An 18,515-nucleotide genomic window follows, 5' to 3' on the forward strand; every position below is an offset into this window, starting at 1 on the left:
GAGAGAGGCCTAGGGAAAACAGAAAGGAGGATTTAACCAATAGGTAAAACTGTGACTGTAATAGAAAAGTGAAAATGGAGTGAACATGGGACAGATTCAGCCACGTTATTGCTTGTTTCAGTGACAACTGTGAGCTTCATCCAGATGAATTCTAAGCACCATCAACTCTGCCTGTCTTCAGTAAGAATTAAGCACATTAGCACACTCTGAGATATGCTGTGTTCAGCTATCCCTCTTGGTGTAAAACGGCATAAGATCTATAAAAGTCTCTGTTGATATCAGAGAATATTTTTAAGCAAGACAAACAAGAGTGTACTTAGTAGAAATGTACTATGTCAGTGAAAAGGCACCATGATATTCCATACAGGAGTAGCAAATGACATTGCTCAACAGTATAGAAAGGAGATACAGATATATTCAGAGTAAGCGCTGAAATGGAGAAGCCAGGGAAAAATTTCATCTTGAAAAAGTTACTCTCCATTTAGGATTTTTCTAAGCTAACCCTAAGCAAAGTAAGCTTGGCTCAAAAGGGGCTTCTTTTTCTTCTAAAATAGAGAAGGGGGAGTTGTTGTTGTTCTGGGGCTTTTTTCCAAACATCAAGTGTAAAAACATAATTAAACCTGTCTACAAAAGTTATTTATGCTCCTTGAAAAAAAAGAAAAAAAAAATCAGTCTTGTCACAGTGGAGGTAAAGTGCAAGAGGAAGGGGGTTCAGACGCTGATTGCCCATCAGCCCATTGTGCCCAGAACAGGACTTAAAGACGGTAACATACTAAAGGACTAACTACAGGATGTTTTTTTAAAGAAAAAGCAGAATATAATTCCTAACTGTTATTATACGAGAACAGAGCAAAGAGACTGCAGTATATACTATTATGTCCACAACGCTTTTGCCTTGGTTTCCTCACAGTAATATTACGCACTGCTGCTGATTAGAAATCAACATTAAACACTTGTAATAGTAGTATTTATTGCCTTAGAAACAGTGTTATACTGTTTGTACTACAGAAAAGGTAAAACTTTATCACAGTTTAAAAAAAGAAAAAAAATCTAAGTCACCATCATACTTCCTGTGTCCTGACTTTTGCACTGTGAATGTTTCTACCAAGCCACTGCTACCATCAAGGACACTCAGCTCTTCATTCCAAAGTGAATAAACCTATAAGCACAACAGAAAGTTTAGCAAATCAAATATGTTATTTCAAAAAGCTCAGAATCCATTCAGATTCTTCTGACTCTTGTAAACATTTTTATACAGATCGGCAACATAAGACCCAGACTGTCAAATCTATTTATAAGTAGCATCTAGAAGCCTCCATTGGGATTCAGCATCCCATGGGAGGGAACGGTCTTTGGTCTTAAGGTCTTATTTTCTAGGCAGATAAAATAAGCAGAATGTGGCGTAGAGGGTTCATATTATTCCCTTTTACAGAAAGGGAAAAGAGCCCAAGAGATACTAAGTGCTTTGCCCAGTGCCATTCACAGAATCTGTTGCAAGGCTGCAAGCCACACACTGATTTTCTTACCGAGTCCCACATTACAACCACAAGCCTATCAGCCAAACTGCTGAGCCACAAGCCTATCAGTTTCCTTGCCAAAATGCCAATCACAGGTGGCTTTGGAATCATACTATGCAGAATGAACGCAACTAACTCCAACACAGTATTTAACAAATGATGGTTACGGTTAGCAAAAAAAAAAAGATGAGTTACCCACATTGACCACATTCAAACTTCAGTGTCAACCAGCTGCCCTAGAGGATCCTTAACTATTCTCCCAGCGTAATGTTATCACTGCCATCTCCTAAGAACATTCTCTGTGCAAATGAGCCTCAGAGAAGCTTTCTTTTCACTGGTGGATAACAACTGGTTTCGTGACACCTTGCTTTGAAGAAGCCGCATTTTACCAGCATCAAGGCTACATTCCGATTCTATTTTTAACCACGAATTCAATATATATTTTTAAATCCTAACTGAAATGAGAACCAAATGCATTTTGTTAATGTCAGCAACGCTTCATGGCAGTTCTTGCCTGTGGTGGAGAGTCAGCCTGGAACATCAACAATCAGAAAAGATATCATCGTTAGCGGTACCAGGCATTCTCCAGAAAATCTTAAATAGATTTAAGTTACTTAGTACCATGCACAGAAAGCTCTGAAAAATGATAGGAAAAAAATGTTACCTATATTGTTGCCATTCGATCAGAGAGCTCACTAGACATGATAAGCTAATGCTATCAAAAAGCAAAGGAGAAACAAAACAAAGGATTTACACAAAATTCCACTTTAGTCAGCAGCTTTTGCTGAATATTAAAATGTAAACACACTCAAGGAAAGAAATCTTAACTAACAGATATTTCAGGTAAACGTGACATATTTCATAGCAGTGAAGAGGCCCTTTAACAATTTCAATGAAATGAAAAATAGCCTTTACTCTCAAACCATTCTTCACCCAACATAAATGTAGAACAGACATGACAGTGTGATGCATGACGAACTGGTTCCTTATCTCAGAATAAAAGTTAAGTGTGATTTTTGGATATTTAATTTTGATACACAGTGGGGCCTCTGACACAGCAATGAAAATCCCTTATACCAAAGGACAGTAGTTATCCCATGAGTACAGACATCTGATTCCTAGTCCTGGTAAGCCAGGAAGGCTCATACTTCCACAATAGGCTATTATCAGAATATGCACTTGTGTGTTTATACATTCAATTCATACTCAATATCATACACATATCTAAACCATGAGTGTACATTATCTACCACATATCTAAAATTCAGTGAGTGTACCTTCAAAGAGGTATGCATTTTGTATATATGCAAAAGTACATAGCTAGCTTGTATCAGCATGCAATCAACCACATATATAGAGATGCTTAAGATTTCTGAATTTATAATCATCAGTTAACTGAAGTAGCATGCATCAGCTATTCAACTCATATTCATACAGAAAATTGTAGTATTGCACTGACCCATATTTTGTTATGTCTCACTTTTCCTATCTCTAAAAAACCACGTGTCATTTTAAAGCTGAAATTTATTTATAATTCTAGAAAATCCAACACATCAATTTTCTCAAAATGATGCTCCAGTTACACCCAAATATAATAAGCTGTATGTAAAATAACACTGCATGTCTGTTCACCGCCTCTAATACAGCCACACTGTTTGTTAGCAGGCTGGAACAAATTCAGATATCTAGCAAAGAAAAAGCCAGGTAGTCTGCAGGGAACATGACCACTTCACTAGTTTCATCTGGAGTAGGGTTTTTCCTATTAAAAAGGACACCATCCACATAAAAATATTATTCAGGATCACCAAATCTCTTTAACAAAAATAACCAAGTCACCTAAAAAAGACCTAACACCCTCCTTTAAAGTACTAGAAATAATGCAAATGTATTCAATAGGATGTCCACATTGGTGAATCCTGGCTGACATCTGCAAGATTTGATCAGAACTGCCTTCCTCATTTGTCAACACGGTAGACTTGAAAGCCCTCCTCTAATAAAAATGCTATACCTTCGAATCAAAAAAGTTAAATATAAAGTGACTACAGTAACTTTCATATCAGTTCATTTATACTGCTGGTTTTTTTAATCTTACTGTATTTCAGGTGATCTTTTAATTTCCATTCTACCACTTGGTCTGTGTTTTAATATTTCATGACATATTCTTAAGGCAGCTGTGCAATCTTGCTAAGTAATAGTCCTTATTTGTATTTTGTTGATGGCAGTTCATAGGAGTATCTCCTTGCCTCTGCACACTTGGTGCAGTTCTTAATATTAAGATCAATGGCTTCAACTTTAGATATTTCTTCAAAATATTTCCAACTAATTAACGAGCTGATTCTATAATTACTAGATGCAATGATGTGCCTCATTAATAAGTTATTCTGTTGAGCTATTTTATATATAAACTCTGCATCGCTACCTTCACTGGACATAAAAGCCTGGTTTTATCACTAAAATAACAGAAAATAGTAGCTTAAAAAGAAAACCCAAAGCCTTCATATGCACTTATATTTACTTCAGTTAAAATTCTACTAAGACCATGTACAACTGTAATGCCGACCATCACATCACTCTTGGAAAAGCATACCTTCTCTGCCCAACATTGTATACAATAGCTAATTCTAAAAAGAGGTTAATTAAAAAAAAACCCTGCAGTATCCCCTATAATAGTGAATAGGGCATTCTGGTACACGGTAACTAACGAGTATTTATATATACATGCTATAATAAAATGTTATTAGACTGTTCTATATATACAAACGCATAACACGCTTCCCACAAATACTGCTATATATAGTTTGTCCATATATACAGCCTCAGAAAATTTCTCCCTCCTACCAAAAAAGGGTGAGATATTTACTTGTTATTGATGCAATTTAGCATTAGATGCCAGAGAAATACCGCAGATAATTTCATTAACAATATCTCTGAGGAGAGAGTAGTCACACTGATGACTTTGCCATGACATGACAATGTACATCTGCAAAGCAAACAGATACTGTGAATATGCACAGTTCTTTTGGGGGGTGGGGGGGAAGGGGCAGTGGGGGGAGGGAGAGTGTTGACAGCCAATATTACCAACTTTGCCCACAGACACTACATGCAGAAAAGAAACATGGCATCAAACCTGTCTATATACAATGTATTTTATAAGGAATCATAAAAGTGACTGGAAAATGACATCAGATTAAACATCAATAGGAGGGAGGATGGAATAATCTAGCAAGAGTTTAATCCCTTTACCTAGTGCTCATGCATAATACTAACACATTTTATTATTCTAAGCAGCATCTAGAAAAAAAGATCCAGTGAAGGGCATCATCAAATTACAGCAGAATAATAAAGTTTGTCTGTCTCTGATAAGAGTTACTGCAGCATTACTGCTAACTAAAAGGAGGATTTCCCCCCTAAACACACCTATAAATCTTCAGCCCTTCCACCCTCATTTGGCCCATAAAGCATTTAACAGACACAGCTATTTTTAGAAAAGGTGAAATCTCAGCATACCTTCAAATCAAGTGCTTCCGATGTTCAGCAAGATCATTGCCGAGAGGACTGCAATCTACTGTGTCAAATTACAACCTTGTTGAGAGAGGCGGCAGCGGCGGCAGCAGCAGCATTGGTGTGTTTGCACTGCTTGTATTCAAGCTAGAAATGATTCATTAGTTGTCTGCAGGGAGGCAGGGTGAAAAGAGAGAGCAAGCATCATCGGCCATGCAGCAGCTGCCAGAGCCTATGAAACAGCAGTGTTCGTACACACATACGCACACAAAGATGGCTTTCCCTATTTGCCAGTTTCTCTTTCACATAGTATTAACCCAGACACAGCAGCAGGGAGCACGGACAGGAGCTGACAAGCAGCAAGTGGGATCTCAGCAAGGGTGTGTTTCAAGGAGGGGGGGCTGAGGGGGAGGCGGGTGTTGGGAGATTTTATTTTACCTCCAAGTAATGCTATCACAGGATCTTCTCAGTAGGTCATCTGTGGCCTACTGGCACGAACCAATGAACTGTAAATGTGAGCTGCAATTTTTTTTCACTCCCAAGCCTGCCCAATGGAAGGCTTAGAAATTCAAATGCAGAAGGGTATTAAGACAGATTACCTGGAGCATCCTAACCATTCTGCCTTTCCTCTTCTAAAGAAAACTACACCCAATAGAATCACACAAAAACTTCCAACTATGTAACCAGCATCTACCCAGAAACTAGAGGGAGACACTGGAAGGGGATAAAGGGAATGATTTTAGATAAAAAAATATTTTTTTAAAAGCTGATCTAATATATATATATATATTTTTTAACATCAGAGAGCATCTGACTCAGAATCTGACAACTGTGGCAGTGCATCTGCTATAACATAACTGAATTCTAAAGGCTACCAACGGTTAAATTATCTAGATAACATATGAAGCTATGCTGAGCAGAACTTCAGTACTTTTCTTTCAGTATTTAACAGGGGAAGGAAATATAGCACTCCCAAGACACTATTTTATTGAATCCTGTTAAAGTATCTGCAGAAATACATTTCTCTGTTTAATATTCTCTCCTTTTTATCTCAGAAATGAAGTAACCATGTGACTGAAACAGGCAACATTAATTTACAGTTCCTTTACAAATATTTGTAGTCTTTTCACAGTTTTATGATCAAAGTGAGGAAGAGAGGGAGAATTTTCAGAAGAGTTTGGCATTTACAAGAGCAGCCAGATTTCCCCAAGAGCCTAACACTTTTTTATGAAACCGAATACATGGAGAGTACTCTAATTTCCAGGAACTGTCAGCACCAGATGCTTCACTGGAAGGTATTGAGAGTCATGGAAGAAGCAACCCTGGGGTGATCTCTTTCTCAAATTTTGTCTTTATTTGGATTCCCAGTCCATGATAAATTTAAACTTTGAACCATGATGTTTACTAACCAGACAAACAATTCTTCGAAAATAGCACTGGCTAATATTTCTGTATTTTCCAGTTCCCAAGCACCAATAAATTTGAGAACCTTACTACAATCTTTACTCCCACAGCTTCTTGCAACACAGAGTTCTGCCATCATTGCTTGGATGAAAAACACTTCTCTTCAGAGGTTTGGAATGAAAATACAACGCAGCATATCACAATGCAATCTTCAGAGTAACTGGCTGCATCTGAAAAAATCTGTCTCTCACTATATAAACTAAACAGCCACAAATCTGGTCCTCTGTTCTGTGATATTGCCAGGAAAAAAAAAAAAAGTTACAGATATTGACTGCTTTCTTCTCTGAAGGTCTGACTTGGCACATTCCAGAAGGCCTACATTTTTTTCAATGGAAAGTGCGACATCTAAAAATAAGATATCCAGGACCACTCATCATTTGTGCATAACTCTGCCTCAGTGACTTCCCTGAGATTACTCATGACAGTACTGGGAACAACAAAACACAACTTTGGTACTTTTAGAGAAAAGCTGTTCCTACTCAGGTACACATGTTCCTTCCCAGATTAGATAATGGCTTTGATCATCAGGCAAGTACAGTCTTACTTTTATAACCAGTTTGTAACACAAATTGGTTTTTTGTTTAAAACAAAAATTTTTGGCAAGATTTTCTCTCAGTTGAGCTACATGCAAACTTTAGCTGCAGTCATTCCTTTCGACTATGACTGTACATCAGCACTTACCCTACTGTGCCACAGCAACAAATACAGATCTGCAGAGTATGATGCAAAGTGGTACCAGAAGATTCCAGGTGACACATTCTGGAAATCTATCACGTCTAGATCGGAGACCAACCAAACATATCTATTGCTTTATATGCATTCGTACAAACAAAGCAAAAATTTGCTAAGCCAGATACATAAAAATAAGTTAATCACTGCTAAAGATATCAAATGGCATGATTATTACATTACACTAGACAAAATCAACTCTTCTCATTCCTTTTCACAGATGGATGTAAAGCATGTATATCTATATATGGGTGTGGGGGGGGGCTGTATAGATACACAAGTGTATATATATGTATACCTATATAAAATATCATAAACTTTTGGGGAAACCTTGTTTTTAAAGATTTGGAACAACTGAATGAATCAGTTCAGACAAGTCATGCTGCAAAAACAAAAGAGCAACTAATTTTTAAAACTGCCAGTACAGATATACTCCTATGAAGATTTTCAAAACATGTTCTTTGTCAAAACTGTTTAGAAACCTGAACCTTCAAAACCTAACATATTCAACTTGTTATGCCATGGCTCATATTTTATTGGAGCTGAAAGATATTAAGACACTGTTAACATAAATAAATCATTATTTTTTCTGTCATTTATATGGCTAAATGGCAGTATCAAATGTGAAGAAGCTTCATAGTTATTTTATTGCCTGCTATGTTGATGATAGGCATTCATAACTAGGAATGTCTGGTAACGGTGCTGCTGAGAGGAAAAGGGGGATTACAGTCCTGTACCTCATGCCAAGAAATCCATGCAGAACAGTAATCCCAATATAACAATTCTATCTTCTGATGGAAAGTTCTCTTTAGTAAAAGCGATAAAATACAAGGCATCTTTTCTTATACAGTAGAGCTCTACAAACTGCCACTTTAATGGTGAAACTATGTACATTTTCACAGGTCATAAAAAAATCTCATATTCTTTCAGTCCCTATGAATTACAGGCAACAATTATTTAAAATACATCCTGAAAAGCAAGTCTTCCTCTCATTACACTTAGTATGAAAAGTAACTATGGCAGTACATGAAGTTTCACTAAAACAAGCAAAAATGAGCATAAACCCTCCCCTTTCTAACTCTACCTTGTACAGTGAAGACCACCAAAAAAAAATGAACTCACCTTGCTGGCTGCCAAAACACACATAGGGCCTCCTGATGAGATAAAGGACAGCTGTCTCTGAAGCCACAATAGCTCTTTCTGAGATTGTTTCAATAACTCCTCCGTATCACTTGGCTTCTGCCCCATCAGCCCTTCCTGCATGACAGGAGTTTTTTCCAGTTTCTGTTTTCTCAAATATACAATGATAGTAACATAGAATTTGCCATAGCCAAATTTCTAGGTAAACAACATCTGCTATAGCACAGTATCTTTATTTATGCATGGGGCCTTCTGTGCTTAAGGTATTCTTCATAGCATCACCAGCACAGTATCCTGCATTTCTTACGCCCAAAGCCTCCATGCTTAGTAGTCCTCTGGTTATTAGTCAAGTCAGGTAGCTAATAGGTTAGGCGGAGGCAGAAAGCAGCAACATGGGCAACTCAACAACTCTTTACTTTTCTGAATGTAGTGTAAAAAGTTCCTCTGACATGGTATGTTGCTAGTGCTCATACTGCAACAGAGGATTGTGAGGTTCTGCTAGTAGGACACAATAGGAAGATTAGTGCAAGACAATGCTGAGAAGTTAGTACAGTAATTAAAAGCTGTGAGTAGCACTCACTAAGGCGAAGTACAAGCATATATCCTTAGTAAAGGCCGGACTCAAGGCTCAAGAGTGTCTAAACTCAATACAAGGAAGTACTGTGAATTCAGACCCAAGCTCTCTTCTACTCATGCTAATTTGTGAAATATTTAATGTTAATAAGCTGTCTGGACCAAAAAACTAGCAGAAAAACATCTTTTCTACTTGATTTTAACCCTATATTAATAAGACTGTTTTCGATGCAACTGTTCACCAGCACAGTTGGATATTAACAGCAAAAGTGGATTTTTACCTACCCTTAAGCATCCTAGCCGATTTTTGAGTCCTTCGCACTCCACTTGCAGCAGTTGGATCTCCAGATCTTTTATACTCTGAGACTGTTTGTTGACATTTGGCAGATGCTGGGCTTTCGCATCGACTAAGTGCATTTTTTCCTCTAGAGGAAGTGTTCTGGTAATTGTTTTTGTGATGACAGCAGTGGTGGTGGATGACAACGTCAATGCAGTTGAAGGGCTGATGCCCTGGTAAACAGAAAATACATTTTTCATGTTATTTTTGCTGAAGCTGTGTCTGGGGAAATGGGTATAATTCAAATTCTTTCATCTTAAGTTATGAATATTAGCTATTGACTGTTCATCATAACTATTCAGGACTCCCAGAAGTATCTCAAAGTCATACCAGAAGTGTGTTATTTGAAAAATTTCTTCTTAAGATGTTTCATTCATACTGTCAGTGACTAAGACTATCAGTCCCACTTTATTTATCCCACTTTATCAAATCACCGGTAAAAGGGGATAACTCAAAGGGGATGAGGATAACTCAAAGAGACGAAAAACAGAAAATTTTGTTTGTACTTTTTTTCTTCTTCATTCAGCTCATGCCAGTCAGCTATAACCACTCTGACTACACAGATATCAATGAATATACCACTTGATGGCAACCTGGTGCTGCACTAATTCTGTCCATTCATGTGCTGCTATATCCCACAACAAATTAAGAAATCATCCTTGCTGCATGCTTCACATGCACCTCAGTTTTGAAGCTGTGCCCCAAATACACCTGAAATGCTGTACTCCAAATGCCATGTTTTGCCACACTGCAAACACTTCAGTGACAATCATCAGTTACGCAGTGAAACTTTAAAGGCATGTGAGTGGTAGGAGAAATTGTAGCTCTATTCTGAGACTAGGCTATTCACTGCTCTCTATGTCCCAGCGCTTCTTCCTTTATGCCCAGATTACTTTGCTCCTTGACTGGTACCATTGGGAAATCTTGCACAATAAGATACTACACAACTTCATCAACAATGTGAGAATCAGTATCAGTATGAGAATCTAGTCCAGTGTCAGAGGTTGATTGGGCAAGGAGGAGGTTTGATTAGGAGGATCCAGCTGTCCTGTTAAAACAAAGATATTAGGGGCTTCCGTGTAAGAGCCTAATATTCTTCCAGATGTTCACAAAAGTTCTACTTCTGAATTCATAGCCATTTTACTAAACCCTAAAGACATTCCTAAAAATGTACATTATTTTAATAGAAAGCTTCTTGCATTGAATCTTTCTTCCCTATTTTTTAACTAAAATGTATATTAAATAATTATCTAGATGTGTACACATATGAAAAATGCACAAAAAAGTATTATTCTATGCAACAGATTAAGCTCTTTAGATACCATCATCAGCTGATCAAGTCTCATTGTTTTTGTAACATTTAGCCACCTTTTTCAAAATCCACTACCGCTGAGCAAATACCTTTTCAAAAACGTAGTGTCCTCTATGTTAATTCTATGCACTCAACAATTAACATACAAAGACAAGTCACATTTAAAGCTTTGCCGCTTTACAATTAAGCTCAAACTAAGTCAGGAGAGAAAAGAGCTTACTTTTTATGACATGCTTGCGAGAATACCAGTTCCACTCTGGTCCAGGCATCTGGCCATCCACCACTGCATCATTTCAGCAAGTTGCTGATTTTTCAACATCCTGCATCTAAAACTGAGTTAGTGTAGCTTAATGCAGAAACACTGACCTGCCACAACTTGTGTCATATTCAGCTAAGAACATTAATATTATTGAAAACTACCATTATGTTAGAATTATGTAAGTTGTTACTTATAGCAGAGCTAAACATTCTTTTGGTTACTTTTTTGGGGAACCTGAATTTCCTCCTGAGGTTTCACACCTAATTCTCAAAGAAAACTGAATTCTCAGTTCTTTACCGTGTGATTTGTAATTCCCATCGTCTATACAGTATGATTTCTTATTTTCCTTACAGAAGTTTTGCCTGTTTTTTTCCGTTTTTCTCTTTGGGCTACAAAAAAACCACACTCAACACCATGCTTCTCAAACCCACATTATGATAAAGGCCCAGATACTGACTGTGAATGAACTTTTCAAATCCAACACGTTAAGAGCGCATCTGGTCATTTTTCATCAGAAACTGCATTATTTTTAATAACAAAATGGGTCGTGTGAAAACACATCAGTTTGGCTAAAAATCATGAAAAAAACCTAGTCCTGACCATGCCAAAACTGGCTCTTTAGACACTGCGATGAGACCTTGAGTCCCCAGAGCTCTGAGGTGCTTCTCTCTGGCGGTGCTATTTATAGAAGACCTCAGGGATTTTAAAAGTCGGAAAAGCCAGGTTTTATCAGAGTATTACCTGGGATAAATACATTTTAAGTAGTTACCCTTGCCTCCAGGGCTCGTTCTGAGGAACTCGGCGCCTCCCCGAGCTGCAGACCAGCCGGCCGCCGCCGCCTGCTCCTCCCCCGGGTCGCGCGGCCCCGCCTCACAGGCGCCCGGAGCTGAAGCGCCTCCTGAGACGCCTTCCCGCCCTTTTCTGAGGCGAGTTAGCGCACGCGGGCGGCGAACGGTCTAGGCGCTGCCCACCGCCGACCTCTCCCTAAGCCAGATTTTGTATTATCGGAGCAAAACCGAAAACAAAAAAGTTTCAGCTGATCTGAGTAGGGTTGCGCTGTGAGGAGCTCCCTTTTCTCTCAGCATTGGCTCAGCCAGCCTGCGACGTGGCTGCCCTTCGGTGTGGACGTGCGATGAAGCTTGCCCAGACCCCAGCCCTGCTCGCTCGCTAAGGGGAACTGGGCGAGACCCTCCGCGGCCTCGGACCAGCCAATTTCCTGCCATCTTCACTTCTGATCAGCAGCATTTTGCCAGCCAGCTCCCCACATCTGCCTGCAGCGGAAACGCTCTAAAAAGCGTGCTGTGAAAATACAAGGAACAGCGCAGGACCACATGAAACGAACAGCTGGAAACCCTGAGTTGCCATGTCACAGGTAAGTCTCAGATACAAAACAACACCTTCACTCCTACTGATGAAGGGAAAAGAAGTGTAAGTCTCAAAAAAGAAAAAAAAAGTCTATGCAGAAATCAGAAAACAGAAAACACACCTAGACCAGCTACACACATACTGTTCCTTGTTTTCCATGCAAGTATAGCATACCTATGTAAGGGATCTAAGAAATACAGGAACTCAAAACTGAGCCACCATCAGTCCATATTAATCCTTTCATTCCCAAATGTACATTGTCGTTTCATCTTCGGCGAATCGGGGGTTTGCATGCTGAAACTGCAGGGCCTGGCCACAGCACAGAAATTATGCTCCTGTAGACTTGTGCTCTAGAGTGTTTCATTTTCATTAGTTAAAATGAAAGCTTTGAAGAGCTGTATCTCCTCTTCAAGGTGGTCTTACAGGACAAATTTTAATATTAAATTTAGCCAACCTACAGCAGTAACACAGCTTACATCACACCAGCACAGAAGAGGCTAAAAGAGTTTTGTCTTCACCTGTGTATGCCACATCCAATTGGCTTTAGAGCAGCTAAACAATATAACAAATAACAGGATGTGTCTTTTATATTCATGTCTGTTTTTAGAGAGAGAGCAGTCAAAACCACCACTAGTGCAACATCACTGCATGATGGTGTAATATTAAAGGTTGAGAAGTTTGAGTGCTCAAAGTCATTAAATCACAATAAACATTACAAACCATATTTTATGGGTAAGTTAGCAAATACTAACATTCGAATAACAAAAACAGGATTCTCTTAAATTTGAAGTAGAAATTCTGGAAATCTCTAAGAGGAGAGCTGAGGTAAAAGTACCAGAAGAGCAGCTGCACCTACTAACACTGTACTATCTTTCCTGGCCTTTTTTGTGTATGAGAAGTGTGAAAAATAGAAAAGAAGGAAAAAGAATCAAACATGTTCAGGTCCAAAAAATACAGGTTTGGGGTCACTTTCATAACCTGAATCTTTTGTACATAGCCTCACCAGACACCTATCACTGACATGAACATACTCAAACTTCATGAATGGTCAATAAAAAATTATGTACTAATTTTGAATATTAACTTTATAATAGACTGAATGAAAATCCATACACTTTGGATTGTTTCAACTGAATCAAGATTTGATCACAGATATTTCTCCAAATTTTAAAGCATCTCCTGGCAGCTCTTGCCCTTCAGTAAATGGAAGACTAACAATTTCCTGAAGCAATGGCCCACACACGCACACACGGAGCAGCTTATTTCTCTGATAAAAAAAATCCCTGAAACCTGACTAAGTTATAGGTGTTTGGTAAAATTGTAAATACGTCTTCAAGCAAGCCGTATCAGCAGATAACTTATATTTTAACAGCAACCTGAAGTAATCCTATTGTCAAATTACACATTCTTACATTGGATTGTTCAGACATTTATATTATTTCTTTCTAGTGCAGTTAAAGGATAGCTTAACAATCTGATCATCAGAGAATAACTTGCTAGTCTCCTGAAATAGTTAATATTCTATATATCTCCTGTAATAAAAAAGTGGAGTAGGGTACCCAGCATAGCAACCAATCTCTTAGAGAGGCTATACATAAGTAAAACACAACTCTGTAAACTTGGTCTGCTTGAACTGACTTTCCATTTCTGAAGCCAAAAAGGCTCCAGAATTTGAATGGTGAAAACTATAATACCCCAAATTGGAATACTAGCAGATTCTTACAAATCAATCCTAACACTAACCTCAGATGAGTAATTCAGTTGTTGCTCTCCAGCAGCAAATGCAGTTTCCATTCTCCGAAACCGTTCATTTTGTCATGAATGAAAAGAGCTAGAAAAATTGAGTCTAACTATGATGTGTTACATCTGCTAAATCTGCACATGAATATTTAACAGGCAAGTTCCTTCTATTAAGCATTAAACTGTTGAGTAAATGATACAGTAAGAAGTCTTAAAGTTGACAAACACGTATTTTTTTAAGCAATTTTTATAGTGTTTGCATCTACTGAAGGGTATTGAATTGAGAGCCCTGGAGAGTGAACTCATTAATGAATAGTAAAGATGAAACAGAAGTAGTTCTCAGATAAAATTCCCCATCATCAGTGTACCCCAGTGTCACTTTGGAAAAGCAGCATCTCTGCAGATAAACAGCGTGTTCATCTCTGTCACAAGGGCATTCTCGGAGTATCTTCACCATTTCCTTTATCTGTGCCACTCCCTGGTTCAGTGGTTTTTGGAAGGGTGTTAATCACCCTCCTTCACAAGCCTTGCATGCAAACAAATATCCCAGAATCATGATAAAACTAATTTAACATCAGTGTGTAATATTTTTAATTGTGGATTACTCCATGTTGACCAAAAACTTAAATCGGGTATTTTAAAAAGAAAGTGGTAAATAAATGCAGTTATAAAAGTAAAAAACAAAACAAAACAAAAAACAAACAAAAAACCCACCACCAACAAACAAAAACAACACATACTGGTATCCCGAGCACCCTTGTCCAAGCTAGTTAGCAACAGAAAAAATATGTTCTTGCTGGTAGGATTCTAATTCACTGGGCTTTTGCAAAAGCAGGGTTTCTTTACTGAAGGAGCACTGTAGCCTGGTTGCTGTTTAACTTTCATAGCCTAACTCCAACAACTGCAATGAGTAAAGTAATTTGTGCTAGACAATAAAACCAAAACATTCATAGCAGGCAGGCAAAGCGAGATAAATCTTGCTAGCATCAGATGCTAGGGATGGTGCAGACAGTTTTCTCTAAGGAACTGGGATGGAACCATCTAGTAACTTCTGTTTTGGACTGGATGTCAAGCAGAGATTTAGAAATGGGATTTGGAGCATCATCCTCCCTACTCTTGGACACAGCGACTTAAGTTTTGTAATACTGTATTTGCAGGATGAAGGCCTTACGCCCTTATAGTGACTCTTACCAGTTAAGTATGTGAATGATTACTTACAAAACTGGGGCATACTTCAGTGACATAATCTTCACCGTTCAGATATCTAACTAAAAAAATTATGTTACACATTCTACATCTCTTGCAAGGCAGGTATGTGAGCTCGGTGTATTTAGAGTAAAGTCAGGAAACAGTATGTATGGATATACACCTTGGCTTGACATGGAGCCATTTTGCAGTGATCCCAGAAATAAAGATCCCAACAGCAGCATCCGTTAGATTTGTTATCTACTTTTTCCATCAAACAGCAAACCATTGCTTAAATTCCTTCCTTGCCCCAGGAGGAAAGCAATACATCTTCTCTAAGTGCAGTCCAAGCACTCAGTAGTGCAGTGCAGTAACGTATGCAGGCATACTTTATTAGTCCATATGGAACCATTTAAAGATACCACAAAAAGATTTTAAGACGAACACTATTAACTAAGAGAAGTTAGAAGGCAGCAATTCTCCAGTTTCTTTGTACCAGGACTCCTGTCTTCAGACCATCAATTGAAGAGTAAATAGTCTTATTTGGATTTCTGAATATAGATTAGGGAGCTGTCATTCAAACAGTCTAGATGTAGATTATCATTGTTTCTGCATTCCTCCTCTTCCTTTTACAACAAGGGCCTTTATAATGGACAGATGCCTTCAGTTAGATCCCTGGGAAGAAATTCACTGGACAGAGGTGAACTAGACATAGTCCTTCTTAAAGGTTAGACACTGTGGTAGTTTCCAGTGAGCCCTATGTAATTTCAACTGTGTGCATCTTTTACATTGATTTTTTTTCCTCATTCCTGTCAGATGCCATTATACTGAGAAACAGTCAAATAATTAAATCTTGAAATTTAACTAGGTATGATTTTCCAAACATATTTTTTAAAAAAATGTAAGGACTATGAAGCATCTTACTTGTTCAAAACCTGTGTCCTAAAAATCCAATCTATAGCAATTGCAGTGAAAGAAAAACACAAAGTTTTAAGACTAGAGTATAAATATCTCTAGTTAGCTAGAGATACAGGCAGAAAAGAAATTAAAATGGTGAGAAAAGAACAAAGTATATGTCTATCAAAAATATCCAGGGCTTTAATAATAGAGATAGAAAATAATCAGGAGGAAGGAAAAGAAACTTACCTCTTTCAGAGCCTAATTCATCCTCTGCTTACTCAAACTACTTGGTTTGATCCAAACCAGGAATTTGTTCACTTTTGGTTGAAGCCTCTGATAGTGAGTACTACAGTAGCACAGACTTCCAAGGGATGCCACCACCAATGCAATGCCAGCTGTTTCAGCAATTGACAGCAAAACCACTGGAAGATTTTAGCACATGTAAAACTTACCTTGCTTCTCTTGACAGTTATCAGGTTACTTTTCTGTTTGCTTCTGCCCTCAGGTCTGCGGTGTGGAGGATTTTCAGATGTTTGTTTTGCTTTCTGGTTGCCCTTTTTGGACTGTGGAACATAATTTATCAATATCTCATTAAAATATATTACAACATATTTAATGTATCTTAATGATTCTGTTAGTGTTAAATCAATTTGTTCTGGCATGGTAAAGCACAAGTTTCAAAGTATATCCTTAAAGCTAAAGAGGGCTAGTGGCACAAGTTAGATGTGGCATTCAGTCAACAACTGAGGCCATAATATCTGTGTCAGAGCTCAGTTACTAATCCAGTGTCTGTGTAGTGCTTAGCCTGGTGTGGACCATGCTGATACTACAGAACGGGAGACTAGATGCCACTGCAATCCAAATAGTTAGTAATATTGTTACGAGGAGCAATTTGCTCCTTGCATGGTATTTTGTCTTTTTTTCAGTCACAGGAAGAATTGCATGTTGGGTTTTTGTAGAAGATGGGTGAAGCAGCAGGGATGTAAAGTAGCATGTAGCTAAATGGTGAATGGCACCTCTTCATCAGATGATTCAGTCAAAAGAGGGCGCTTTCTGCCACATCCCTGGATTCATGCGGGATAAAGAAGCACACACAGAGGGACCTTTGTTCCCTCTGCTGTTAGCTAACACAAAATGGCAGGGTACAGAATAAATATGCAGTATTATTTTAAGTGTGCTAGAGAACTTGGAATTGATTCCTTTTTAAATTTCAAGGTATTGCTGAATTCACATTTAAACTTTACAGTATACTATGTTCAATGAATGACAGCCTTGCCTGCTAGAGCTTAGAAACCTAAATAAACCAAAAAGAATAAAACAGGAATAACACATAAAGCAAACTAGGAAAATGGCCTCATACCATATTGCTCAGGCCACTAATTCAGTACTCTTTCTTTTAGAGTTATCCCACTTTCCTCTGTTCATGGAAGTGTAAGGAAGAGTGAGCAGCAATTCCCCAGCTCCAAGGAGAAAGATGGGTGAAAAGCAAAAATAATATGAATGGATATGCTACCAGAGCCCTATTTCCTCGGCCCTGAGTAGCAGCCAGGTCATATTTAACAGCCAGCATGGGTCTAAGAGCTCCCCAGAACAGGGGAGAGCTCTGCTGTTCCTGCCTCGTAACACTTGTTGAAAGCCTTCCTCCTCTCTTGATACTGAGCTTTTTCCTAGTGCTGAAAGGCAGCTAGTGTCTGCACCTCCTCTTTAAAGACACCTTGTATAATGAAGTTTCCTGTTGCCCCTCATTCTATATGCTGTCTGTATGAGAACCAGCAAAGCACCTGTTTTTTCGCTTTACATAACCTTTAATCTTGGATAACCAAAACAGCTCCCAGAGGGTAAACAAAAGTAATTGAAATCCAGATGCCTCTATCCTTATTTTCATTCTTTCTCTGCTAATGGTTTGTCTCTGTTTGGTCACCATGACTTCGCATTTTGTACCAGTTAAGAGATGCGGATTTCATATTTAAAAAAATTGAACCTTGCAATAGCAAACAAAAGGCTCTATTCAGAAGAGGAAGTTTGGAGAGGATTCTTTTCTCTAATCAGCCCTCAAAATGATCTAATTATCCACCAGCACAAGATGGCAGAATGAAAAAGCAACAAAACAAACCAGGAAGGAAAAGTGAATTGGTTCTAATAACACAGATATCTGCTTGAAACTGAGGAGAAACCTTTTATGTAGCTGTTCTGCAGTCGCTGTCTGCGAACCAAAGGTGGTCATTAGAACTGCTCGTACTACAAACACTAACCATCTGTCACTGTTCGAGCGTTGATGATTTCTGCTTCTTATAGGCCAGGATGCTTAGGAGGAGTCCAGAAATCTTTTCAGAACAATTAAGACAACTCCCTCTTCCCCTATATCCTCTGAACAGTTCCTGTTTTCATCTGATATTTCTCTGGTGTAAACCAACCACATCTCAAAGGACACTGAAACTGAGCACCAAGTATATACAGCAGATGCAAACATACTCTAGAGATAAGAGCACAAGC

The 18,515-nt window shown here is 38.4% G+C and overlaps 1 protein-coding gene and 1 long non-coding RNA gene across 2 annotated transcripts in view; one reads left to right on the forward strand and one right to left on the reverse strand.

Annotated features, from left to right (window-relative positions):
* Positions 1–9,428, reverse strand: part of RIMBP2 (RIMS binding protein 2) — a 159,771-nt gene extending 150,343 nt beyond the window's left edge. Inside the window, exons 1-2 of the mRNA XM_026095312.2 lie at positions 9,210–9,428; positions 8,334–8,468 (exon numbers count right to left, since the gene is read on the reverse strand). Coding sequence (XP_025951097.1) covers positions 8,334–8,468; positions 9,210–9,341 — 267 coding nt within the window. The 5' untranslated portion in view covers positions 9,342–9,428. The remainder of the gene's footprint in view (positions 1–8,333; positions 8,469–9,209) is intronic.
* Positions 9,429–11,804: 2,376 nt separating this feature from the next.
* LOC112980456 (uncharacterized) overlaps positions 11,805–18,515 on the forward strand; it is a 32,055-nt gene continuing 25,344 nt past the window's right edge. The window contains exon 1 of the long non-coding RNA XR_003258427.2: positions 11,805–12,204. This is a non-coding gene — a long non-coding RNA (uncharacterized LOC112980456). The remainder of the gene's footprint in view (positions 12,205–18,515) is intronic.

The sequence above is a fragment of the Dromaius novaehollandiae genome, chromosome 17, assembly GCF_036370855.1.
Source record: "Dromaius novaehollandiae isolate bDroNov1 chromosome 17, bDroNov1.hap1, whole genome shotgun sequence".
Taxonomy (NCBI): Eukaryota; Metazoa; Chordata; class Aves; order Casuariiformes; family Dromaiidae; genus Dromaius; species Dromaius novaehollandiae.